Here is a 27,375-nt window from a genome sequence, read left to right on the forward strand (position 1 = left end):
AGAAAAAAAATTAAAAAAGTATTCACATTATCCGACTCGTATGACTCGTGGCAAGGACCTCTGAGTGTTGCGAGCGCTACTTAGCTGATGTGCTGTATGTGTAGCACGATGGACAAATGGAGATATTAAGAAATAAGATCACGCAAGACTTGCTACAACTTGGCAAAATACTGCATAAAACTGGGTATTTTTTTTATATTTAACATTACATATATAAAAACAGACAATAATGGTGGCAGACATAACCCTGCCTGATGTTCAAAATGATGACAAGTATTTCCTCCGTCGCTACGTGTCCAAATTGAAAGCTACTATAAGCATAAAGGGCAGGCCAATGTCACGTCCGCTCCAGAGCCACGACCAGCCAGGTAAATAGTCGCTGTCGTTCAATCTTCAGTATTTGGTAATTAATGCTGTTGAGGCCGTCCGTCTTGAACCTCGACTTACCCTGGCGGAGGATTATGAGTCTGCAGAGCGGAGACAACTCTCATCGTTGGGAATAACACAAAGCATACAAGACTAGCTATTATCATTCCTTCTTCTTGGTGAGGCCGTGCAGGCCGTCAGGCTCACCTGTCAGGGTTGGGATTCGCCTTCTTGTGGGACAGCATGGTGTAGCGGGCCACCTTCCTTGGGTAGCGCGACACTTTGAGGCCGTGATGTCTGACGCGGTTAAAGAAGTCATCGTCCTCACCTCCCCAGCCCCAGAACTTATTGCTGAACCCGTTGATGGCCTTGAACTGCTTCGCTGTGATGGCAGACACGCCTCCAAAATATGCTCCATACGGCAATCTATAGATTGTATAAACACGTTATGCAAGTAGGGAAGCGGTGGCGTAGTGGATAAGGTGGTGAGCGTGGGATCGGTCAGACGTCCACGCGTAGGTTCGAATCCCACCACATACAGCCTTAAAACACTTTGCCATTTGTCGAGTTACCTACATATCACCATGATACCCAGGTGGTTACACTCAAGATGAGCTTGAGAGGTGATATGGGCCCTAATATGGGTACCACTATAAATAAAATTGCCTGCGCCACTAATGGGTGGAAGCTGAACAGCGCTTCCCATACACTCTTCAAGTGTGCCTACAGGCACTATAGGCCTTACCATAAAAAAAAAAGTATCTTACTTCTAATGTAATTACTTTTTATTAATATTCCAATTACACTACACTAATATTGCAATACCTTTTGGAATACATCCCCCTATCTCCGGCTATGTACTTCTATATAGTTACTTAAAATGTTGGAGAAACTATGGTAATACAAAGTCCAATAAGGAAGTGCTAAAATCATGCCCTATATGTGCACACCACGTGTGTGTGCTAGAATTCCTTGAGTACATGCCTCTCCTCACACACAACACACACACACACACACACACACACACACACACACACACACACACACACACACACACACACACGGAAGGCTTAATGTTAAAAAAAAATCATGGAGAAAGTACAAGATTAATAATGAAGAAGTGTAGAGATAAGCATATAGCATTGCAAGATATGTTGAAGTGAGGCGAAAAGCACAAAAAGAAAGTGAACAAAGAATAGTGAAAAATTGTGAGAGATCCGAAAAATAATTTCACAAATTTATGAACAGCATATATTGTTGCAAAGCTAAATGATTGTTTCTGTAAAGTATTCACAAACGAAATAAAATTCAATGGGAGCATACTACCTGAAGAGAAACAAATGCAGGATGTGATAGTCTCAAAGAGTGACATCGAGAAAGTTGTAAATGGCATGGACGTCAACAAATCAATGGGTCCGGATGAAATGTCGGGTAGAATGTTAAAAGAATGTCAAGAGTAGTTGCTTGAACCAATCTTGGATATCGTGAAAAGATAGATTACAATGGGACAAGTGCCAGTGGAGTGGAAGAGGGCGGATGTAGTACCAATATACAAGAGTGGACGTCGAATGGAGCCATTGAGTTATAGACCTGTTTCACTGACTAGTATTATATGTAAGATATGTGAAGAAGTGATTAGAGACAAGTGATACGAATTTCTAGAAAATCAAGGAATCTTAAGAGAGAACTAGCTTGGCTTCAGAAAAGGAAAATCATAGTTATCAAATTTATTATATTTCTACTCAAGAGTGCTTGATATTTTACAGCAGCGAGACGGCTTGGTCGACTGTGTGTACCTTGATTTGACAAAAGCAGTTGATAAGATTCCACACAACGAAGAAGAAGAAAGAAAGAAATATATTTATTGCTCAGACTTTTTACAAAGTATGGAGCACAGCCCTCAATATGTACATAATCTTATGTATCACCTAAACATTCGCAACAATGCATTAATAAACTGTGCCAGATTTATTAACAAGTTTACATTACCACTTTGCATCAGCTTGACAAATTTAAAATTATTTGGTTGCAATCTATAATATTCGGGTATGTATCTATTTCTCAATTGAAGAATTTCTTGATTTTGACAAATCAACAAAGCATGGTATTCATCCCCTATCAATTCATTATTACATTTAGTACAATAACGCACCTCTCTGTCTGTTTGATTATATCTACCAACAATGATTGGTAATTTATTATTTCCGTGCGAAGCTTTGACAAACTTATACGATTATTTTTATTAAGTTTAAGCAGGTATTCTTCAATTCCATAAATTTCTTTATATAATTTGTAAGTATTACAAATACCTTTATTTGATATGTTTTCGTACCACTTGTTTATCCATAAGTCTTTTAATTTTTGTTCAATCGCTTTTCTGAACCATTTAGGGTTACTAACTGTCTGCGCCATCCACACCCATGACATTCCACACTCTATACAAATATTTTTGATGTATTCTATCCATGGTGACAAATACAGACCGCTCGTATATAACTGTAATAAGCAATTATACATTATATAACTTAATTTAGTGTTCTTTCCCGTCACTAACCTAGACCAATAACTTATCATCTTACACTTAATAGTTATATCAAGAGGGTAAACCCCTAGTTCACCGTATACCATGTCTGTGCTGGTGTATCTATGTACATACAAAACGTGCTTCAAAAACTTCATATGTAGTAATTCTATTTCCCTTATAGTACAATCACCCCATATTTCACAGCCATATGTAAGTACAGGTACAACCATCGTTTTAAACAGTTCTATTTGAATATCAACTGGCAAGTCATATTTACGTGAAGTACCAATGATGGAATACAGAGCCCTGGTTGCCTGTTCCTTAAGAGCCAACTCCCCTTTCCTGAATCTACCATTGTGGTTAAACAAGACACCCAAATATTTGTACTCGTTAACAACCTGAATAGTCTCACTCCCTAATTGAAAATTATAATTACTTGTTTGTACCTGTCCTCTACTAAATACAACAATTTTGGTTTTGTCACAGTTAACCTTTAACTTCCAATCTAGACAATAATTATGCAAAGATGTTAGCGCCTGTTTCATATTCACTTCACTATCACATAGCAATACTGTATCATCTGCGTACATTAGCACAAATAATTTCAAATAGATATTAAGAAATTCGTTATCAAAATCTAAATATTTACAATTAAGTTCAAGAAGTTTGTCCTGCAAGTCATTAATATAAAAAGCAAATAACAATGGTGACAAATTTTCTCCCTGCCTTACCCCCATAGTACACGAAAATGTGTCCGACAATTTTTGATTCACCATCACACAAGATCTAACATTTTTATACATACTCTTAACAACATGTAACAATTTACCATTAACATTATCTCTAACCAGCTTAAACCATAATGCTTCCCTCCACACCATATCAAACGCCTTCTTATAATCTACGAACAAGCAAAATAATTTTTCTTTTTCCATTTAAACAAATCAATAATACATTTGAGCAAATACATATGATCCAGGGTTGAATATCCTTGTCTAAATCCTGCCTGTGTTTCATTGATGATGTGGTTCGCTTCAGAATACTGATTCAAACGATTGTTCAAGATGGATGTAAATAACTTTCCCATACAGCTTAACAAGGTAATTCCCGGTAGTTATTTGCGTCTCTGACGTCTCCCTTGTTTTTGTATAATGGTATTATTACTCCAATGGTCCACTCCATTGGGAAGACTCCTTCATCCAATATTTTATTAAACATCTTAACATAAAGAGGGGATAATAGGTCTTGAGTACTTTTAATATATTCATTGATGATATTGTCAGAACCTGGTGATTTGTTATTTTCCAACTTATTGATGCATGTTTTATCTCTTCAGACGTAATAGGGTTGTTCAATATGGGCACATTCCTCTCTTGGTTAATTTCATAGTCAATGGTGTCATTTCCCTCGTTATCAATAGTTAATAATGCTTTAAAGTGGTCGTAAAATATCTCAAGATTAAGTTCACTCTCCTTGTTTCCTCCTTGTTCACCTTTTAATATTTGCCAGTATGATTTTGGATCTTTGCTTTTGTTTTCTCTCAGTTTTTTCACAACAATGGAATTTTCTTTATTTTTCACCCTTGTTATTTCTTTTTGTAGTTTTTACTTTTCTCTCTCATAATACTATACGTGACAGGATTTTTTTGTTTATTGTGCTTGTTCTTAGCTTTGTGGTATTGCTTTCTGGCATTATAACACTGTTTATCATAACCGTTCATATTGGTGTTATTGCTCTTTTAATGTATTTACTTTTACTTTTGTGGGAAATACCTTCATAGCAGGTTCTACTAGTACTAATTGTAATTGGTGTGTTATGTCATCCACAGATAAAACGTCAACTGTATGAAGTAGTTCATGCACTCTACTGACATCCACATGACTCACATATTCCTCTTTTCTCTCATGACTCCATTTACCTGGTCTTGCTCTCACTATTTCCTCCTCTTTATTACTCTCTCTCGTTGTCTGTCTTACCACACATGCAAATTCTAGCACCGTCTGCAAACCACAATGCACATCCGAAAACAATGGCTCAAAATCCAATACCTCAAAATTTTTAACATGTTTCACAACATTGCAACTACCTATAACATAATCAATACTTGTATTGTATGTGGTAGTATATTCACCAATTCCCAAGTCATTGCCAACCCTTCCATTAAAAATAACGGCGTTATTGTTTTACATACTTCTACTAATCTCTTACCGTAGGAACTTCTGTCAGGGGTATTGTCTTTATTACTCCTACTCATTAAACATCCTGCAGCACTTAACACAGCGTTGACATCAACTACTGGCAATATATCGTCCTCAGTTATATCAGCAACATCTGACAGTATACCAGTATGTGCGTTAAAGTCCCCACTGACAACGTGAAAACAATCTGAATGAGACAGAAAAAACTCATCAAGTTCATTAAAATGTTCTCTCTTAGCATACCGTGAGTGGCTTGGTGGTATGTAAATACAGCTAATAAATAAATTCTTTTCCAATCCAAGATCTTGTCTGTTTACGCAGATAGATAATAAGGTTTCCTCACTACTTTTAATTTCTTTCCACTTTATACTTAGAGTGTTTCTCACACCAATTAAAAGACCTCCTGATTTATATCTAGTTAGAGCACTTCTGTTCTTATACACAATATCAAACCCGTTATTTACCATTATTTTCCTAACGTTATTCATGTCAGCGTCATCACACCTGGTTTCACACATGCACAATACATCATAATTCACAAGAAACAACATAAATTCCTTCGTTAATAGCTTGGACTTTAAGCCACAAACGTTAATTGTCAAAATATTCATACGCAAACTTTGAGTGGTCGTTAGCGTAGGTCCTTGTGTAGTGGGACTCTGAGTGTGTGTTAAAACTTGTGGATCACTGTGTGCTTGTTTTGAACTTGTGTTTGCGTGTGCAGTTATAGAGTGTCGCTGTGGTGTTGGGTTGTTTATCACTGCGTAGTTTATATTGTTATGTATCTGTGTTAGAGTATATGTAGGCGTTATTTGTGTTGAATTTTTTTGCTGACTTACGGTGTTGATTGCAGAGTAGTGGGTTGCCCTTGGATAGTGCTGTACTCCTGCTACTTGTTACTTAACGAGGTGGTCCAATCTTAGGCGCTTCCAATCCGGAGATTCGATTCCCACTTTGAAGAGATCGTCTGGTGTTGTAATCTCGACGGGTCTCTCCTTGTCCTTGAGCCATGCCAGTATCTTACCATCCCGAGTAGTGACGTTCCTTACAGCCTCTTGTTCCTTTACCATCTTCATGAGCGTAGATCTCAGTGGTGTCAGATCTTCATTGATGTAGATTTTCTTCTGTTTCTTCTTAAGCTCTTTCTTGTTTTTCACCACTGCGTTCCTTTTCTTTCTGTGGCAGAAACGTACTATCACAGGCCTGCTTCTGTCACCAACCTTCCCCAACCGGTGAGCAATGGATATATCATCTGCTTCTAATTTCACTCCTACATCAGCAGCAACTTCGATAACCTTTGCTTGTAAAATATCCTCGTCCTCGTCCGGTTCTTCCTCAATACCAAATATACGCAGGTTGTCTTTCCGTGTATACTGCTCCAGACGGTCGTTTTCGTAGCGATGTTCCAGGTTGATTGTTTGCGTGTTGAGTGATAACGTGTTGGTTATATCTTTCACTGCCGTAGAAACTGCAGTTGTGACAGCCACCGATATAATGCTGGCAATTCCGGGCATGATGGCAGCAACGACTTCCTTAACAGTTTTGGTTCCCTTGATAGGCTCCCTCCTTCGGTTGTTAGGTTTACAAGCTCTTCTTCCACTTTTTCCTTTACCAGCTGTTCCAAACTTGAGCTAACAGACTGCCCGGCCATTGTAGGGTCGGTAGGACTGCTAATGGTAAATCAAGGAGCTGTCCCATGCACGTCCTTCCTCGGCCGCTGCTACTGTGTGTGTGTGTGTGTGTGTGTGTGTGTGGACTTTGGAGTGATTATAAAGAACAACTTATTACCAGAAAAGCACATGAACAGAGTATTTTGAAAAAAAAAACCTAAAGCACACCCAAAAGAATTGGATTCTCATTCAATTACTTGTTTGAGAATATTGAGAAAATATTAACCACCTTAATTACACCTCAGTTGGAATATGCAGTGGTCATATGGTCAACACATGAAAAAACACGTAAAGAACCTACAAAGAGTGCAGTGGTTGAAAACTAGCAGATGTGGGCGTTACTGGATATCAGGTAATCCGGTACCGCTCCTCCGGACATCGAAACGCAGTTAGTCCGTATCTGCACTTCCTCGCCTAACCCCTCCCCCCCAGATAAAAACCGCCTTGTCGTGGTGGGGGGGGGGGCTTGCGTACCCCTGTGACCTGGCGAGCTAGACTAAAGGAGGCTTAGGCCCCTGCTCCGCCCTTCTAAGGGGGAGAGGGCTACCCATGCTGGTAAGGTCGCCAGTGAGGGGCCAGACTAAATGGTTCCTACGTAAGCTGCCAGTGGACCAGCGGAGCCACCCGCTGGAGGGATCGCCCAATAGGGGCCGTCCTGTGCTGGATGGTTGGATGTCCAGTCTGGGATGCTTTGGAAAGGGGGTCTCAGCTCTGTCGTGGACAAACATTCGCATCATGTGGGGCCTTTTTCTAAAACAATTGCTCAGCATGGGGACGAGGTACCCCGTCCACGGCAGCCAGCGCTCGCTCCCATTGTACTCCCAGTAGGTGACTTCCCTTGCCCGTGGAGCTAATGTTTTGTGTTACTGTTTGCTAAAGATATTATGCAAGCGAGGATGTTGCAACATCTCCCATGCCCTACTGACAGCATGTTTAAGACCGTGAAGGTTCATCCCACCTTAAATTATAGTAAAGGTTGTGTGTACAGTCCGGATCTTTATGAATTTCCTGAGGAGGAAATACTGGCTATGTCTCCTAGCTCAGTCCAAAAGGTGACTAAGATGAGGAACTCCTCCAACATAGTCCTTCTCACCTTTTTTGGTTCCACCCTTCCTGACCGTGTTCATATCGGTCCAATCAATCTAAGGGTGAGGCGTTTTGTTTCCCGCCTTCTTAAGTGTTTCTCGTGCTACGGCCACGATCATAGCAAAAGCTCCTGCAAGAAAGCTTTTCGATGTAGTAATTGCTCAGCATTAGACGCACATAGTGAGGAACATTGTAATACTGCTGCTTATTGTTTCCATTGCCGTGATGCTCACCAAGTACGTTCTAGGCAATGCCTTAGGTATCGCCTGGAGCAGGATATTCTACAGCTCGCTAATAGTTAGTTCATTAGCCTTCGTAGAGCCCGCCGCGAACTCGTTTACCCCCAGAAGGACGGCATTGGTGCGACATCCTATGCTTCATTGGCCGCTCGCTCTTCAGCTGAGTCTGCAGGGCCGAACACAAGTCCTTATGCTACCTCTCGCTCTGTTGGGGCTGGTGGTCCTGTTCGTTTGGCTAATAGGTTTGCCCTTTTGGTCGATAACTCAGTTGAGTCACTTGTAAGAAGTGACAGGAATAATCCGGACTTGACCAAAATAACGCATGTATTGGATGTCCATTTGCCCCCTGTATCGTCTAATCCTTTGAAGAGACTGACCAAACGGCACCCTCTGTCTCAGATTGGGCTTCTTGTGATGAGGATGGTATTAGCATGGAGTCTTCCGATGATATTGTCACAGCCGTCCCTCGTGGAGCCACTGTGTCGAAAAGGGCAGTCCAGCCTGACCCTCGTTCTCCGATGACCGGTAGGACTGATGATGGTTCGCATCACTCACAGGTAGGCCGAAAGGCTGCGGTCCAACGACCCGGCACATCTCAATTCCCGGTATCTTCTCGTCGGTTGATTATTTATAGTCAGGTGTCCTCCTAGATGGGAACCGCCTTGTCGTGGTAGGGGGGCTTGCGTGCCCCTGTGACCTGGCGAGCTAAGCTACAGGGGGCTTAGGCCCCTGCTCTGCCCTTTCGAGGGGGAGAGGGCTACCCATGCTAGTAATGTCGCCAGTGAGGGGCCAGACTAAATGGTTCCTACGTAGGCTGCCAGTGGACAGCGGAGCCACCCGATGGAGGGATCGCCCAGTAGGGGCCGTCATGTGCTGGATGGTTGGGTGTCCAGGCTGGGATGCTTTGGGGGGGGGAGTCTCATCTCTGTCGTGGACAAATATTCGTAGCATATGGGGCCTTTTTTTAAAACGACTGGTCCGCATGGGGACGAGGTACCCCGTCCACGGCAGCCAGCGCTCCCTCTCACTGTAGTCCCAGTAGGTGGTTTCCCTTGTTCCTTGAGCCAATCTTTTGTGTAGCTGTTTTTTTTTATGGGAAAACACAAAAAACATCAGGTTCTCGTGAGGTGGCTGACCTGGCCCACGAGACGTCATCTTCAGGTCTGAGTAAGGAGTAGGATTCCCCTAAACAAGGCCCTCCCACAGCAGTCTCCTGTTCTGGGAGTTCTTCTGAGGGACGTATTTCTGCTGCATATGACTCCCTTGTGATGGTAAATGTTAATCCATCTTTTTCTTATCACGCCTTGCACTCACTTCTCAAGGTGTATGGCACGGTTCTTCGCATTCGACTTGTTTATGATAAGGATTTTCCATCTAACAGCTGCTATGTGAATTTTCTTTCATGTGATGAAGCCCGTCTGGCTTATGAACATGTAGCATCCCTGCCCCTTGCCGGCTCTGGCTTCAAAAAAGAACTTCTTCACTCTCGCAATATTTCGGACAGTGAAACGGACTACATTCCAAATCTTTTTGACCACCTTTCAGAGAGTTCAATTCCTGAAGTCCGCCAGATCCCACCTCCACGTTGGTTTTTGGCGTACTACATAAATGAGCGCGGGAATTTTATCCATGCCTCCCTGTACTTCTCTAAAGAGATCAGCACGATTCCTGAGGGGAATCTGAAGAAGTATGGAAAGAAGGTGCTTGTGCGAGCGAAAGATATCACGCAGGCAAGGATGTTGCAACATCTACCATGTCCTTTTGACAGCATGTTTGAGACTATTAAGGCACATCCCATCTTTAATTACAGTAAAGGTTGTGTGTACAGTCAGGATCTTTACGAAACGCCTGAGGATGAAATAAAGGGTATGTGTCCTAGCTCAGTCCAAAAGGTGACTACGATAAGGAATTCTACCAACATGGTCCCTCTCACCTTCTTTGGTTCCGCCCTCCATGACCGTGTTAATATCGGTCCTATCAATCTTAGGGTAAGGCGTTTTGTTTCTTGGCCTCTTCAGTGTTTCTCATGTTATTCGTACGGTCACGGCAAAAGCACGTGTAAGGAAGCTTCTCGATGTGGTAATTGCTTCTGCATAATGAGGAACATTGCAATGCTGCAGCTGATTGTTTCCATTGCCGTGATGCTCATTAAGTACGTTACAGGCAATGCCCTAGGTATCGCCTGGAGCAGGATATTCTACAGCTTGCTAATAGTCAATTTATCAGTCTCGGTAGCGCCCGCCGTGAACTCCTGTACCGTCAGAAGGACGGTACAAGTGCAACATCCTATGCTTCATTGGCCGGTCCGAAGACAACTCCTACTGCTAACTCTCGCTCTGTTGGCGCGTGTGGTCCTGTTCATCTGGCTAACAGGTTTGCCGTTTTGTCCAATGACTCGGTCCCCCCCAGATGGGAACCGCCTTGTCGTGGTGGGGGGGCTTGCGTGCCCCTGTGACCTGGCGAGCAAGGCTAGAGGGGGCTTAGGCCCCTGTTCTGCCCTTTCGAGGGGGAGAGGGCTACCCATGCTAGTAAGGTCGCCAATGAGGGTCAGACTAAATGGTTCCTACGTAGGCTACCAGTGGACCAGCGGAGCCACCCGCTGGAGGGATCGCCCAGTAAGGGCCGTCCTTTGCTGGATGTTTGGGTGTCCAGGCTGGGATGCCCCTAGAGCCAATTTTTTGTGTAGCTGTTTTTTTATGGGAAAACACAAAAAAACATTCTTGTTCTTGTGAGGTGGCTGACCTGACCCACGAGACGTCATCTTCAGGTCTGAGTAAGGAGGAGGATTCCCCTCCACAAGGGCCTTCCACAGCAGTCTTCTGTTTTGGAAGTTCTTCCGAAGGACGCATTTCTGCTGCATATGACTCTCTTGTAATGGTAAATGTTAATCCATTATTTTCCTATCATACCTTGAACTCACTTCTCAAGGCGTATGGTATGATTGTTCGCATTCGACTGGTTTATGATAAGGACTTTCCTTCTAACCGCTGCTATGTGAGGTTTATGTCATTTGATGAAGCCCGTTTAGCTTATGAACATGTAGCATCTCTGTCTCTCGCCGGCCATGGCTTTAAAACTGAATTTCTCCAGTCACGTAATATTTCTGAGTATGACATGGATTACATCCCAAATATTTTTGAAAACTATATAGAGAATTCAGTTACAGCAGTCCGCCAGATCCCGTCTCCACGTTGGTTTGTGGCGTACTATAGAAATGGGCGTGGGAATTTCATCAATGCCTCCCGATACTTGTCCAAAGAGATTGGCACGATTCCTGAGGGAAACCTCAAGAAATACGGGAAGGGGGTGCTCGTGCGAGCTAAAGATATTACTCAGGCGAGGATGTTACATCTCCCATGCCCTACCGAAAGCATGTTTGAGACTGTTAAGGCTCATCCCACCTTTAATTATAGCAAAGGTTGTGTTTATAGTCAAGATCTTTATGAATTTCTAAAGGAGGAAATACTGGCAATGTGTCCTACCTCAGTTGAAAAGGTGACAAAGATGAGGAACTCCTACAACATGGTCCTTCTCACCTTCTTCGGTTCCACCCTCCCTGACCGTGTTAATATCGGCTTTATTAATCTTAAGGTGAGGCGTTTTGTTTCTCGCCCTCTTCAGTGTTTCTCTTGCTATGGGTAAGGTCACAGCAAAAGCTTCTGTAAGGAAGCGTCTCGATGTGGTAATTGCTTGGCACTAGATTCACACTCTGAGGAGCATTGCAATGCGGCTGTTTATTGTTTCCATTGCCGTGATGTTCACCAGGTACGTTCCAGACAATGCCCCAGGTATTGCCTGCAGCAGGACATTTTACAGCTTGTGAACAGCCAATTTATTAGCCTTGGTAGTGCCTGCCGCGAACTCCTGTAACGCCAGAAGGATGGTATTGGTGCGACATCCTATGCTTCATTGGCCGCTCGCTCTTCAGCTGAGTCTGCCGGTCTGAAGATAACTCCTTCTGCTACCTCGCGTTCTGTTAGGGCGGGTGGGCCTGTTCGTTTAGCCAATAAGTTTACCCTTTTGTCCGACGACTCAGTTGAGTCTGTTATAAACAATTGAAAATCATTTCAGTGTTTACTCTTGACTGGTGCAGAGCTCGCTGGACTTAGAAAACGTCCTACTTCCCTGAACTCTCAAGTGCTATGACGGCCAAACTACACTCTTGCAGCTCAATCATTTTTTTTATGTTTATGGCAAGATCACCAAGCCTTCTACATATGTGAGTTTCGTGTTTATACGTGAAACGGACCTTTTATAAAAAATAAAAAAAAAATTAATACTAGAGCGCCTATGGCGGTGTTGAGACCAAATAATAGAGGTGAATAAAGCCCTTAAGATCCCAGGTATCCCTTCCCCTGTCACATTTTCCTACTTTATAAGGTAGTACAGGTAATGTACCCAGTATCCATTGATACACAATATGCCAGATAAACCGTTACACCACTAATAACTGCTTGTCATTCAGTAGTTACATTGGCAGAGACATTTTTGCTGTGGATTCCCTCAAATTATTGCACTGTCAAAGAGGCCATGAAGTCGTGTGTTCGTTCGCCCAAAGTTTTCAGAGCACCACCATTAAAAAAATATACCCAAATCTTCTGCAATATTGCTATAACCATATGTCATTATCAAGCAACAGTACAAATATCCTACCATATTTATATTTTACAATTAATGTGCTTAGATAATGCGTAATCTACGAGATTCTCACGTAATTGAAAATCAAAGTCGGAGTCACAAGCTTTGAAATGAAAAGCGTGAATAAGTGTGAATCGTGGTCCAGCCAGAGTGCGTAGTCCAAGATGTCTCGAGAGTACAAGACTTTGTTTTCATTTAATTCAAACTGCAAGGAGAATTCTTATGAATTTCAATATCAGTAAACAGTTACTAAATGTATTTCCTTTACATGATAATACTTATCATATCTTCATGCTTCTCATAATGGTATTTTTTATTGATTTATAACTTACAAAGTTGGCAACTCGTCTCACATGCTCCTCATAATAGTATTTTTTATTGATTTATAACTTACAAAGTTGGCAAATCGTCTCACAGCCAATCAGCGTAAGTGTTCGCTATCACAAGACTCTGAGAGCTAACACAAGCGAACAAATCTTGAAAAGCGTTCGCCTTTTTTGGCGAACGCTTTTAGGACCGTTCGCCTTTTGCAAAGTGCTACTGAAAACGCCTTATGTCTCTTCCATAAATGTCTGCACCCCTCTTACGGATGTCTTCAACCAAGTCCGCCGAATTGCTGGAAAGAATTGGGCGCACGTCATCGCCATAGAATGGAATCTCTCGGCATAAACTTTTCTTTCGCTGGAGGGGAGTCTTATAATGTCCCATTCTCTGCTTCTGAGTTGCGGACTGCTGTGTCCCAGTGTCACGGCATTTCTCCTGGGCCAGATGATATAGCTTATGCTTTCTTGCGCCACATGTTTGACAGTGCTTTTAACTTTCTTTTAAATTTTTATAATATGATTTGGCATACCAGTGACTTTCCATCTTCTTGGGCTGTGGCAGTGGTTCCCCCATTTCCGAAGCCTGGGAAAGATCATCTCCAGGCTACGAACTACCGTCCTATATCTTTGACATCATGCATTTGTAAAGTGTTAGAAAAGATGGTAAATGTAAGACTCATGTGGTACTTTTAGAAGGGAAAGTCATCGGTACAGTACGGCTTTCGAAAGATGAGGTCTACTACGGATGCTCTTTTATCCCTAGAACCTTCTATTTGTGAGGCCTTCGCTTATCACCACCACCAGGTTACTGTATTTTTTGACCTGTAAAAGGCCTACGACACAGCTTGGTGTCATTGGATTTTACGTTCCTTGTTTAATATTGGTCTCCGTGGCCACCTTCCTATTTTTATCCAGCAGTTTTTATCCAGATGTATTTTACGGGTTCGTGTGGGGAGTGTTCTCTCCGATGCTACAGCTTTAAATGACGGTGTCCCACAGGGAAGTGTTCTTAGTGTTACGCTATTCGCAGTTGCAAAAAACGGTGCTATAGATACTCTACCGGATGGCGTTCACAGCTCTTTATATGTGGACGACTTGTGCATCTCTTTTGCTGCTGCTAGGATGTCACAGATTGAGCGAATGCTCCAACTGGCAATAAATTGGGTATCCAGTTGGGCCAACATAAACGGTTTTCGATTCTCCACCTCAAAGACCGTGTCTATGCACTTTTGTCGAAATCGTGGTGTCCATCCAGATCCCTATTTATATTTAGCCAATAGACGCATCTCGTGTGTGGAGGCCACTCGATATCTTGGCCTATTCTTTGACAGCCGTATTACTTGGGGTCCACATTTCCGTTCACTCAAAGCGTCTTGCAGGATGGCACTATCCCTTCTTCGCGTTTTAAGTCACACCTCTTGAGGTGTGGACAGGAACACTTTGCTGCATCTTCACTGTACACTTATACTTCCAAAGCTGGAGTATGGCTGTGAGATCTATTCATCCTCAACGGATGCTCGACTACGCACGCTTGACCCCGTACACCATTCTGCCATCCGCTTGGCTACGGGTGCATTTCGGACATCTCCAATACCTAGCCTTCTAGTGTGTAATATTCTGGGAATATTACACATTTCCATAGTCCTACTTGGACTTTTAAAGCTATCGATCTTTCTATTTGTACATCTAATTCTTTCCTTGATTTTAATTGGCGGGTCCTACCGGATATAAACGGTAGTGACCACTTTCCGATTTTATTTGAATCTGCGAACTCTGAGCCACAGTCCCAGCACCCACGCTGGGATTTAGACAAGGCAGATTAGCCTCGATTCACAGACCTTAGCTCTTTTATCCGTCCACTGGCTGACTTTTCTACTTGTGCTGAGGCTGTTGATTATTAAACCGATTTTTTTTTATTTCAGTAGCGCTTCAGACAATCCCTAGGATGTCAGGTCGCTTTACTAAGCGTCCTGTTCCTTGGTGGAACGCAGCATACAATAAAGCTGTGCAAGAGAAATGGGCGGCTTTCTCTCGTCTCCGGCGACATAGTGGGGACCCGCAGTTCCTGAAGCTTTTCGGCGTTGCCTAACTCGGGCACGCCGTGTTTTGAAAGAGGCACAAAGAGCCTCTTGGAAAGCTTATGTGTCTTCCATTAATGCCCACACCCCTCTTACTGATGTCTTTAACAAAGTCCGCCGAATTGATGGGAAGTATTCTGCTCCTCCCCCACCAGTTTTGTTGTCTGCTGGGCGAACGGTGGCAGATCCTAAGGCTGTCGCCGACTTCTTTGCGGAGAACTTTGCTAGTGTTTCCCAGAAGGAGTCTGCAGCCCAAAGCGCACGTTACCGCCAGAGAATGGAATCTCTCGGCATAAATTTTTCTTCCACTGGAGGGGAGTCGTATAATGTCCCCTTCTCTCCTCCCGAGTTGCGGACTGCTTTGTCCCAGTGTCATGACTCTTCTCCTGGTCCAGACGACATTCCTTATTTTTTGGGGGGTCACATGTCTGACAGTGCTTTTAACTTTTTATTAAATCTTTAAAATATTATTTGTCATACCGCTGACTTTCCATCTTCTTGGGCTGTGGCAGTGGTCCTCCCATTTTCGAAGCCTGGGAAAGATTATCTCCTGGTTACGAACTACCGTCCTATCTCTTTGACATCTTGTATTTGTAATGTGTTAGAAAAGATGGTAATTATAAGACTCATGTGGTACTTGGAGAGGGGAAGTACTTGTCATTGGTACAGTATGGCTTCCGAAAGATGAGATCTACTACTGAGGCTCTTTTATCCTTGGATTCCTCTATTTGTTAAGCCTTTGCTAAGCACTACACACAAGTTACTGTATTTTTTGACCTGGAGAAGGCCTATGGCACAGATTGGTGTCATAGGATTTTACGTTCCTTGTTTAATTTTGGTCTCCGTGGCCACCTTCCGATTTTTTTTCCAGCAGTTTTTATCCAGACGTCTTTTTACGGGTTCGGGTTGGAAGTGTTCTCTCCGAGGCTAGTGCTTTAGATGATGGTGTCCCACAGGGAAGTATTCTTAGTGTTACATTATTCGCAGTCGCCATAAATGGTGTTATTGATACTCTCCCAGATGGCATTAACAGCTCCTTATATGTTGATGATTTATGTATTTTATTTGCTGCCGGTAGGATGTCACTGATTGAACACAAGCTCTAACTGGCGATCAATAGGGTGTCGAGTTGGGCCAACATGAACGGTTTTCGATTCTCCACCTTGAAGACCTTTTGTCGCAGCCGTGGTGTCCATCCAGACCCGGATTTATATCTCGCCAATAGACGCCTCTCATGCGTGGAGGCTTTGGTTCCCCATTTCCGTTCTCTTAAGGCGTCTTGTCGGCAGGTATTATCCCTTTTTCGGGTTTTAAGTCACACATCTTGGGGTGCGGACAGGGACACGTTGCTGCTGCTTCACCGCACACTCATACTTCCCAAGCTGGAATACGGCTGTGAGATTTACTCATCCGCGACGGATGCACGACTACGCACGCTTGACCCCGTACATCATGCTGGGATCCACTTGGCTACAGGTGTATTTCGGACATCTCCAATACTTAGCCTTCTAGTGGATGCAGGCGTTGGGTTTAGTATGGTTTTCCCCTCTTTTTATCGGTCTGGCAGCCTTCCTTCGGTAGCTTCCGTCTTTACTGCGGAGATGTCCGCCATAGTCCTAGCTTTACAGAACATTTTTACTCTCCCGGTTTCGTCTTTTACAATTTTTAGTGACTGTCGCAGTGCTCTTACTGCTCTCTCTTCTTTTATTTCCCTTCACACACTGGTTTTATCAGCCCTGGAGTGGCTCTATCTACTTACCAGAAGAGGATATCGTGTTGGGTTCTGTTGGGTCCCTGGTCACGTTGGTGTACTTTGGAATGAACACGCAGACCGCCTCGCTAAAGAAGCAGCAAGTATTTCATATAATTCGTTTGGCGATTCCAGCAGTTTGGCAGAGGAGATGGCAAACGGGGATCGCAACCTCGAAAATGTCCGGGATCGCCGTGCACAGACTTTATTGGCGCGACTTCGTATAGGTCACACGTACCTTACACAAAGGTACCTCTTGAACAGGGACCCTTAACCTTACTGTGATGGCTGCTTAGTGCCGCTCACCGTGCGGCACCTGTTGGTAAAGTGCCCTTGTTTGCGTTACGACACCGTTACCTCTACCGCTTTCGCGGTAGGGATAGCGATGTCTATTATATCTCAAAGGTCCTTGGACAAGAGTGACTGGCCTAAAGCCATGACGTTTTTAGGTTTTTGGGAGAAGCTGGCCTTCTCCCAAAGCTCTGAATTTTATTATTATTATATGCATTTTAATATTTCATTTAGTTTTATTGTCTTTTTTTTTAGTTTTTAGATACTATATTGATTTTAACTGTTTTTATATAGTTTTTTTTTTATTATTGAAGCTGCGCCAAATGACCTTAGGCGTTGCGGCGCCTTATTTTAAAATGCATCCATCCATTCTCACTAAAGAGGCAGCAAGTCGCACTTCATCTCCTTCCCATGTTCCGTTTCGAGATGTATTTCATGCAATTCGTGTGGCGATTGCAGCAATTTAGCAGCGGAGATGGCTAACGGGGTCGCAACATCGAAAATTGGAGAGATTACTACTTCCACACTCCCTCAATGGACTTACACCCATGTGCGGGATCGCCGTGAACAGACTTTATTAACGCGACTTCGTACCTTACACAAAGGTACCTCCTGACCAGGGACCCTCAACCTTACTGTGATGACTGCTTGGTGCCGCTCACCGTGCGGCATTTTTGGGCAGAGTGCCCTAGTTTGATCGAATTACGACACCGCTACCTTTACCGCTGTCGCGGTAGAGATAGCGGTGTCTATTATATCTCAAAGGTCCTTGGACCAGAGTGCCTGGCCCAGGGCCATGACATTTTAAGGTTTTTGGGAGAAGCAGGCCTTTTCCCAAAGCTGTGAATTTTATTTCATTTTATTCTATGTATCTATGTATTCTATGTATTCTATGTTCTATTCTATGTATCTAATGTTTTATATGGTTTTATAGTTTATTTTTAGTTCTTACCTTTTTACTTGTATTGTTTTTAATTACTTTTACTTAGTTTTTTAGATACACGTTAGTGGCAGTCAATTTATAGTAGTGGCGCCAAAATACCTTAGACGTTGCGTCGCCTTATTTTAAAATCCATCCATCTAGTCAGGTGAGTCACGGCCAGCCCCTTCAAAAGGTTCGCCCGTCCACTGCACCTAAATAGTCATCTTCAAGCTTCTACAGTGGAATTCTAGAGGCCTTCGCGCCTCGTGGGGGAACTCCGAGCTTTACTGTTAGAATTCTCTCCAGCTTGTGTCGCTCTACAAGAGACTATGCTAGGTGATAGCACTTATTCTAGTCCTCCTGGCTATCGTTTCTCTTTTAGCACTTTCCCTGAACAGGGCCACCACGGTGGCACAGCTATCCTAGTCCGTCAGAATATACCTGTTGTCCCCTTACAACTTAACGCTCCCCTTCAGGTGTTTGCTGTTAAAGTCTTTAAGGGACAATCTTACACTATTTGCAGTCTATATCTCCTTCCTCGGGTTCCTGTCTCCAGGGATGATCATGACGGCCTGGTGCATCAGCTGACTCCGCATTTCCTCTTGTTGAGGGATTCTAACGGCCATCACCCTTTGTGGGATGAAGGTGCTAGTAATCCTCGTGTGATTTTTATCGGTTCTTTTATTGAGGATGAGGGATTGGAGATTTTAAATTCTGGGGATGTTACACATTTCCACAGTCCTACTGGGACTTTTACAGTTACCGATCTTTCTATTTGTTCATCTAATTCTTTCCTTGATTTTTATTGGCGGGTCCTACCTGATTTACATGGTAGTGTCCACTTCCCAATTTTAATGGAATCTGTGGAGTCTGAGCCACAGTCCCGCCCCTCAACGTTGGGTTTTAGACAAGGCAGATTGGCCGCGGTTTATTGAACTTAGCTCTTTTATCCGTCCGTTGGCTGACTTTGATACTTGTTTCGAGGCTGTTGATTATTTTACTAATTTTTTCGTTCAGCAGCGCTTCATCAACATATAAGGAGTTGTGAAAGCCATCTGGTAGAGTATCTATAACACCATTTATGGCAACTGCAAATAGTGTAACACTAAGAATACTTCACTGTGGGACACCATCATTTAGAGCACAAGCCTCGGAGAGAACACTTCCCAGAACGTCCGGTGGCTTTACTAAGCGTCTTGTTCCTTAGTGGAATGAAGCTTTTACCAAAGCTTTGAAAGAGAAACGGGCGGCTTTCTCTCGTCTCCGGCGACATATTGGGGACTGGCAGTGTCTGGACGCTTTTCGACGCTGCCGAGCTCGGGCCCGCCGCGTTCTGAAGGAAGCACAAAGAGCCTCTTTAAAAACCTATGTCTCTCCATTAATGTTCACACTCCTATTACGGATGTATTCAATAAAGTCCGCCGAATTGCTGGGAAGTATTCTGCGCCTTCTCCGCCAGTCTTGTTGTCTGCTGGGCAAACGGTGGCAGATCCTAAGACTGTCACCGACCTCTTCAAAGAACACTTTGCTAGTATTTCCCGAAAGGATCCCGCAGTGACCTGTGCGTGTTACCGCCAAAGTATGGAATCTCTCATGGTCAAGTTTTTCTTCGACTGTAGGGGAGTCTTCTCTGCCTCCGACTTGCGGTTTGCTTTCTCCCAGTGTCATGAATCTTCATCGGGGCCAGATGATATTCCTTACGCCTTTTTGCGCCATATGTCTGACAGTGCTTTTACCTTTTTATTAAATATTTATAATATATTTTGGCATACCGGTGAATTTCCATCCTCTTGGGCTGTGGTAGTGGTTCTCCCATTTCCGAAGCCTGGGAAAGATCATCTCCAGGCTACGAGCTACGGTCCTATATCTTTGACATCATGTATTTGTAAAGTCTTAGAAAAGATGGTAAATGTAAGACTCATGTGGTACTTGGAGAGAGATAAATAATTGTCATCGGTATAGTTTGGCTTCCGAAAGATGAGGTCTACTACAGATGCTCCTTTATCCCTGGAGTCCTCTATTTGTGAGGCCTTTGCTAATCACCACCACCAGGTAAACGTATTTTTTGACCTGGCTTACGAAACAGCTTGGTGTCATGGTATTTTACGTTCCTTGTTTAATTTTGGTCTCCGTGGCCACCTTCCTACTTTTATCCAGCAGTTTTTATTCAAACGTCTTTTACGGGTTAGAGTGGGAAGTGTTCTCTCCGAGGCTTGTGCTCTAAATGATGGTGTCCCACAGGGAAGTATTCTTAGTGTTACACTATTTGCAGTTGCCATAAATGGTGTTATAGATACTCTACCAGATGGCTTTCACAACTCCTTATATGTTGATGATTTATGTATTTCTTTTGCTGCCGCTAGTATGCCACTGATCGAGCACAAGATCCAACTGGCAATCAATAGGGTGTCCCGATGGGCCAACATGGTCCTTCCCACCTTTTTTGGTTCCACCCTTCCTGACCGTGTTCATATCGGTCCTATCTTAGGGTGAGGCGTTTTCGTTTCTCAACCTCGTAGCCATGCATTTTTGCCGCAACCGTGGTATCCATCCAGATCCTGATTTATTCCTAGCAAATAGACGCTTCACATGTGTGGAGGTGACTCAACATCTTGGCCTTACATATGACAACTGTCTCACCTGGGTTCCCCATTTCCGTTGTCTTAAGGCGTCTTGCAGGAAGGCATTATCCCTTCTTTGAGTTTTAAGTCACACCTCTTGGAGTGCGGACAGACACACTCTGCTGCTTCTTCACAGAACACTTATCCTCCCCAAGCTGGAATACGGTTGTAAGATCTACTCATCTGCAACGGATGCACGGCTACGCGTGATTGACTCCGGGCATCATGCTGGGATCCGCTTGGCTACGGGTGCATCTCCAATTCCTAGCCTGCTTGTGGATGCTCGTTTCTAGCCGCTCGACCTCCGGCGCCAGTCTTCGTTCCTCTGGTGTTGGTTTCGCACCCACCGTCTTCCTGATTCTGTCCCTTGTGTATCAATATTGCGGGAATCGCGCTCGCAGACGTATGTCACTAGAACTAGTCTCCCTAAACCTTTTAGCCTTCGACTCGCAAATCTCATGACGGACTTATCTACCTCCTTCACTCCTGTCTACTCTTTCTGGCTCCCACGAGTTGGTTATTGGCAGCTTCCTGTTGTCTCATTATGCCCTCCTGCCACGGTTTTTAGAACACTTTTCTACCTATTCTGATGACATCCTTGTTTTTACTAATGGTTCCAAGTCCGATGCAGGTGTTGGTTTTAGTGTGTTTTTCCTCCTTCTACCGGACTGGTAGCCTTCCTTCAGTGGCACCTGTTTTTACTGCAGATTTATCTGCCATAGTCCTTGCTTTACAGATAATTTTTACCCTCCCGCATTCGTGTTTTAGAATTTTTTGTGATTCTCGCAGTGCTCTTGCTGCTCTTTCCTCCTTTAATATTTTCCACATTCCACGGTTTTTATCAGCTTTGGAGTGACTTTCTTCTTCCCAGCGTTTTCCTATTCGGAATCGCCGTTGTGAATGAGCCTTCTCCACGTATTTCTGTTGTTTGCCATCTCTGGATTTTTTTACTTCTCCCTAAGATCTCCGTTTTTGCAGTCAATCATCTTCCTTTGGGCTGTCCTCTTCTTCTAACTCCCTGCACTTCCATTTCCATGGTCTCCCTTCCTACGCCCTCACAGATGGGAACCGCCTTGTCGTGGTGGGGGGCATTTTTTGTGTAACTTTATACATATGGTTAAACACAAAAAGCTGTTAGGTTCTCGTGAGGTGGCTGACCTAGCCCGCGAGACGTCATCTTCAGGTCTGAGTGGTAAAGAATATTGCCCTCCACAAGGGCCTCCCACAGCAGTCTCCTGTTCTAGGAGTTCTTCTGAAAGACGCTTTTCTGCTGCATGTGACTCCCTTTTGATGGTAAATGTTAATCCATCTTTTTCTTATCACTCGTTGCACTCTGTTCTCAAGGAGTATGTCACGGTTCTCCGTATTCGGCTTGTTTACGATAAGGATTTTCCTTCTAACCGCTCCTATGTAACGTTTCTGTCATGCAATGAAACCTGGTTGGCTGTAGAACATGTAGCATCCCTGCCCCTTGTTGGCTCTGGCTTTAAGACAACTTCTCCAGTCTCGCAATATTTCGGACAGTCCAGAAGGACGGTACTGGTGCGACATCCTATGCTTTGGCCGATCGCTCTTCAGCTGAGTCTGCCGGTCCGAAGACGACAACTCCTACTACCTCTCGCTCTGTTGGGGCGGGTGGTCCTGTTCATTTGGCCAATAGGTTTGCCCTTTTGTGCGATGACTCAGTTGAGTTACCTGCAAGAAGCGACGAGAATAATACGGACTTGACCAAACTAACCCATGTAGTGGATGTCCATTTGCCTCCTGCATCGCCTAAGCTTTTGAATAGCGTGACCAAACGGCACCGCGGCTCTGCGGAGTCATTAGATTTTTATGGGACGATCCTACACTATTTGCAGTTTATATATCCCTCCCCGGCATCCTGTCTCCAGGGGTGAGCTTGACGGCCTGGTGCGTCAGCTGACTCCGCCTTTTCTTTTATTGGGAGATTTTAACGGCCGTCACCCATTGTGGGATGAAGGTGCTAGTAACCCTCGTGGAGTTTTAATCGGATCTTTTATTGAGGATGAGGGATTAGAGGTTTTAAATTCTGAGGATATTACACATTTCCACAATCCTTCTGTGACTTTTACCGCTATCGATCTTTTTCTGTGTACATCTAATTCTTTCCTTGATTTTAATTGGAAAGTACTACCGGAATTTCACGTTAGTGACCACTTTCCGATTTTATTACAATCTGTGAACTTTGAGCCACAGTCCCGGCCCATACGGTGGGTTTTAGACAAGGCAGATTGGCCTCGATTCACAGATCTTAGCTCTTTTATCCGTCCGCTGGCTGACTTTTCTATTTGTGCTGAGGCTGTTGATTATTTTACCAATTTCTTAACTTCAGTAACGCTTCAGACAATCCCTAGGACGACCGGTCGCTTTACTAAGCGTCCCGTTCCTTGGTGGAACACAGGATGCACTAACGCTGTGAAAGAAAAACGGGCATCTTTCTCTCGTCTCCGGCGACATCGTGGGGACCTGCAGTGCCTGGAAGCTTTTCGGCGCTGCCGAGCTCGGGCCCGCTGCCTTTTGAAAGAGGCACAAAGAGCTTCTTGGAAAGCCTATGTCTCTTCCATAAACGTTCGCACACCTCTTACGGATCTCTTCAATAAAGTCCGCCGAATTGCTGGGAAGTAATCTGCTCCTTCCCCACTTCCCCACCAGTTTTGTTATCAGCTGGGCGGACGGTGGCAGACACTAGGACTGTCGCCGACCTCTTCGCGGAGCAATTTGCCAGTGTTTCACAGAGGCATTCTACAGCCCCGGGCGCACGTCACCGTCAGAGAAAAGAATCTCTCGGCATAAATTTTTCTTCCACTGTAGGGGAGTCTTCTAACGTCTCCTTCTCTACCTCCGAGTTGCGGACTGCTCTGTCCCAGTGTCACGACTCTTCTCCTGGGTCAGATGATATTCCTTATGCCTTCTTGCGCCACATGTCTGACAGTGCTTTTAACTTTTTATTAAATTTATAAAATGATTTGTCATACTGGTGACTTTCCATCCTCTTGGGCTGTCGCAGTTGTTCTCCCATTTCCGAAGCCTGGGAAAGATAATCTTCAGGCTACAAACTACCGTCCTATATCTTTGACATCTTGCATTTGTAAAGTGTTAGAAAAGATGGTAAATGTAAGACTCATGTGGTATTTGGAGAGGGAGAAGTACTTGTCATCGGTACAATACGGCTTCCGAAAGATGAGGTCTACTACTGATGCTCTTTTATCCATGAAGTTTTCTATTTGTGAGGCCTTTGCTAATCACTACCATCAAGTAACAGTGTTTTTTGACCTGGAAAAGGCCTACGACACGGCTTGGTGTCATGGCATTTTACAGTTTAATTATGGCCTTCTTGGGCACCTTACTATTTTTATTTAGCAGTTTTTATCCAGATGTCTTTTACGGGTTTGAGTTCGTAGTGTTCTCTCCGAGGCTACTGCTCTAAATGATAGAGTCCCGCAAGGAAGTATTCTAAGTGTTACACTATTCCCAGTCGCCATTAATGGTGTGATAGATATTCTTCCAGATGGCATTCTCAGCTCCTTATATGTAGATGATTTATGTATTTCTTTTGCTGCTGCTAGTATGTTACTTATTGAGCGCAAGCTCCAACTGGCGATCAATAGGGTGTCCATTTGGGCCAACATGAACAGTTTTCGATTCTCCACATACAAGACCGTAGCCATGCATTTTTCCCGCAACCGTGGTGTCCTCGTGGTGTCCTCGTGGTATACCTCGCCAATAGACGCTTCTCATGCGTGGAGGCGACTCGATATCTTGGCCTTTAATTTGACAACCGTATATATATATATATATATATATATATATATATATATATATATATATATATATATATATATATATATATATATATATATATATATATATATATATATATATATATATATATATATATATATATATATATATATATATATATATATATATATATATATATATATATATATATATATATATATATATATATATATATATATATATATATATATATATATATATATATATATATATATATATATATATATATATATATATATATATATATATATATATAGTCTTCCTCTTAACCTAAAAACAAAAATTCTTTCCTGTTTTCAAAAAGTAGTTGAAGAATTATCTTCTTAGGGGTTGACTGCCACTGCTTTATTATATGTGTGTGTGCGTGTGTGTGTGTGTGTGTGTGTGTGTGTGTGTGTGTGTGTGTGTGTGTGTGTGTGTGTGTGTGTGTGTGTGCTTCTTAGTTTTACGTAGTATTTTAAGTCAAGTTTTTATACTGTAGCTTTATATATTTTACTTTTTTATCATCGCATTTTACATTTTTAAGTATCCTTTTTTAATAATCATTGACACGACAAACCGTTTATAGAGCTTTTTAGTATCATTAATTACTTACAATATACTATATTTAAGTGAAAATACTGATGATATAACTGTGTACATTGTTATGTATACTGAATAATCATTGTAAAATGGAATAAAATTTTTAATCTGAATCTGAATCTCTCTCTCTCTCTCTCTCTCTCTCTCTCTCTCTCTCTCTCTCTCTCTCTCTCTCTCTCTCTCTCTCTCTCTGTGTGTGTATGAGTGTGTGAGAGAGAGAGAGAGAGAGAGAGAGAGAGAGAGAGAGAGAGAGAGAGAGAGAGAGAGAGAGAGAGAGAGTCTGTGTTTAAGAAATGTAATTACTGAGTGAAAACTGTTTGAAAGTTCCAGTGTAACAACAGCACACATGGAGGCGGGGCCACACCTGTAATTATGGTTGCTTATGGCGACGGACATGTGTCTGGGAGGGTCCATGCAGCTGTAAAGGTTGCGGTCGTCCGTGGGCAGAAGGTCTATGTCGTGGAGCACCAGACAGTCAAATGTCTGGTGCTTGAGACCTTCCAGGACACCGACATTCATCAGCATTCCTCGATTGAACGAATCGTTACCTTACATAAACAATGAGAACCATGGATCAAAGAACATAAAATATTAATGTAAGACGTAAAAACGAAACATTTTGTGGATATTTCAGAATATCATATTGTTGATATCCACGTGTTACCTCACCGATAACGCGTTCAGAAAAGCTACTCCAAGACATCAAAATTTGACAGTGTTTCTGTGTACTTTGAAAGCTAATCTTCTCTGCATTGAATATAAGTTACATCAGTAAAAACATGTGAAATGTATACATTTACTGATACCAGCAGCATCAGCAGGAGCAGCAACAGGACCAGCAGGGGCAGTAAAGATACCACTACCTCCAACACCACCACCTAAAACAACATCCCACGCCCTCGCCACCAGCAGCCATGTAAGTGACCACCCACCTGCCTGCTCCACAACGTATATTGTGTACTCTAGTTGCTGCCGCTGCAGAAAAGGATGCATGTGATGGACGAAGGCCGTCAGGTGAGTGGCGCGGTTCCGGTAAGGGATGATGATAGCCACTTTGTGCCGCGCAGTGCAGTTCTCAGGCTTGTAGCGTCCCCCGAGAGTAAGTTCAAGGTGCGTCCGCTCCTGTTCCTCCAGGCTAGGAGGGTTCGTGTTGACATGTATCCGTCCCTCTGATAGGGATATATATATATATATATATATATATATATATATATATATATATATATATATATATATATATATATATATATATATATATATATATATATATATCAACTTGTTCTGGGAAGACACACGTTTACCAATTGACCAGAAAATAGTGACCGCACTCTCTTTAACTCTTCCCCCTCTCAATCTTTCCATTCCCAAACTACTGCAGAATAGCTGAATAAAACAAAATTAGTAATGTAAGTCCCTAGCAAGGTATTCATTATGTATTTAGTATGAATTTTCTTACCTTGGCAAGAAAATATGATGAAAACTGTGTTTTAGAACTTTACTGCCACCGAATGAAAAACCGAGAATAAGCACTGATTTGATATAAAAATGGACATACGGCACACACACGTGTGTGTTTGTGTGTGTGTGTGTGTGTGTGTGTGTGTGTGTGTGTGTGTGTGTGTGTGTGTGTGTGTGTGTGTGTGTGTCTGTGTGTGTATATGTGTATGAGTTTATAGTAAAACCTGCCGAGATGCCATCTCAGTACGACTAGAAAGGCAAACATATCAACAGATAGATACATACTCAGGCTGGGGTGGATGGTCGGGCAAGAGAGAGTGATGTCGCCGGGCGAGTAGACAGATGGTTGTCTCGTAGAATTATCTCTAAACCATTTTAATTGTAACTGTAGAAAATACATATAGGAACATTGTCGGTATGTAATTAACCAATATACTAATAATTATGGATAACTTGGACGTCAGAAAGTTCTTATCAATACTAATTTCATTCAGAAAAGACGCAATACGCCAGTGATTCACTTCTGCTTTCTTCCTTGGCTATTCCAAACGTCATGCTCAACTATCAGAGGCGATGATCCTGACAGGGCTACACAGAACACATTCGGCCACCACTTACTGAGGATCTGGGCACGACGAACCAATGGAGAACGCCATAGAAAGAGCTGTAATTGTTGTACAATAATGTTTCAGCCATCAGGAGGCCCAGGATGGTCAGCAGCAGCAGGTTCCAGCGCCTTGCTATACTGAAACTGCTGCCTGGCGCCCAACCCTTTCCCCACGACAACATCTTTGGTTTTTGGCAATT

At 43.1% G+C, this 27,375-nt stretch overlaps 1 protein-coding gene across 1 annotated transcript; it reads right to left on the bottom strand.

Annotated features, from left to right (window-relative positions):
* Window positions 1-27,375, bottom strand: LOC123503688 (beta-1,4-galactosyltransferase 2-like). The gene is made up of 6 exons (XM_045253668.1): window positions 27,187-27,375; window positions 26,854-26,953; window positions 26,043-26,279; window positions 25,475-25,658; window positions 574-792; window positions 1-467 (listed from the first exon to the last, which is right to left on the bottom strand). Exons 1-6 carry the CDS (start codon window positions 27,355-27,357, stop codon window positions 338-340), a joined length of 1,041 nt encoding a protein of 346 aa, XP_045109603.1. The 5' UTR covers window positions 27,358-27,375; the 3' UTR covers window positions 1-337.

This window comes from Portunus trituberculatus, chromosome 14, assembly GCF_017591435.1.
Source record: "Portunus trituberculatus isolate SZX2019 chromosome 14, ASM1759143v1, whole genome shotgun sequence".
In the NCBI taxonomy this organism is placed as follows: Eukaryota; Metazoa; Arthropoda; class Malacostraca; order Decapoda; family Portunidae; genus Portunus; species Portunus trituberculatus.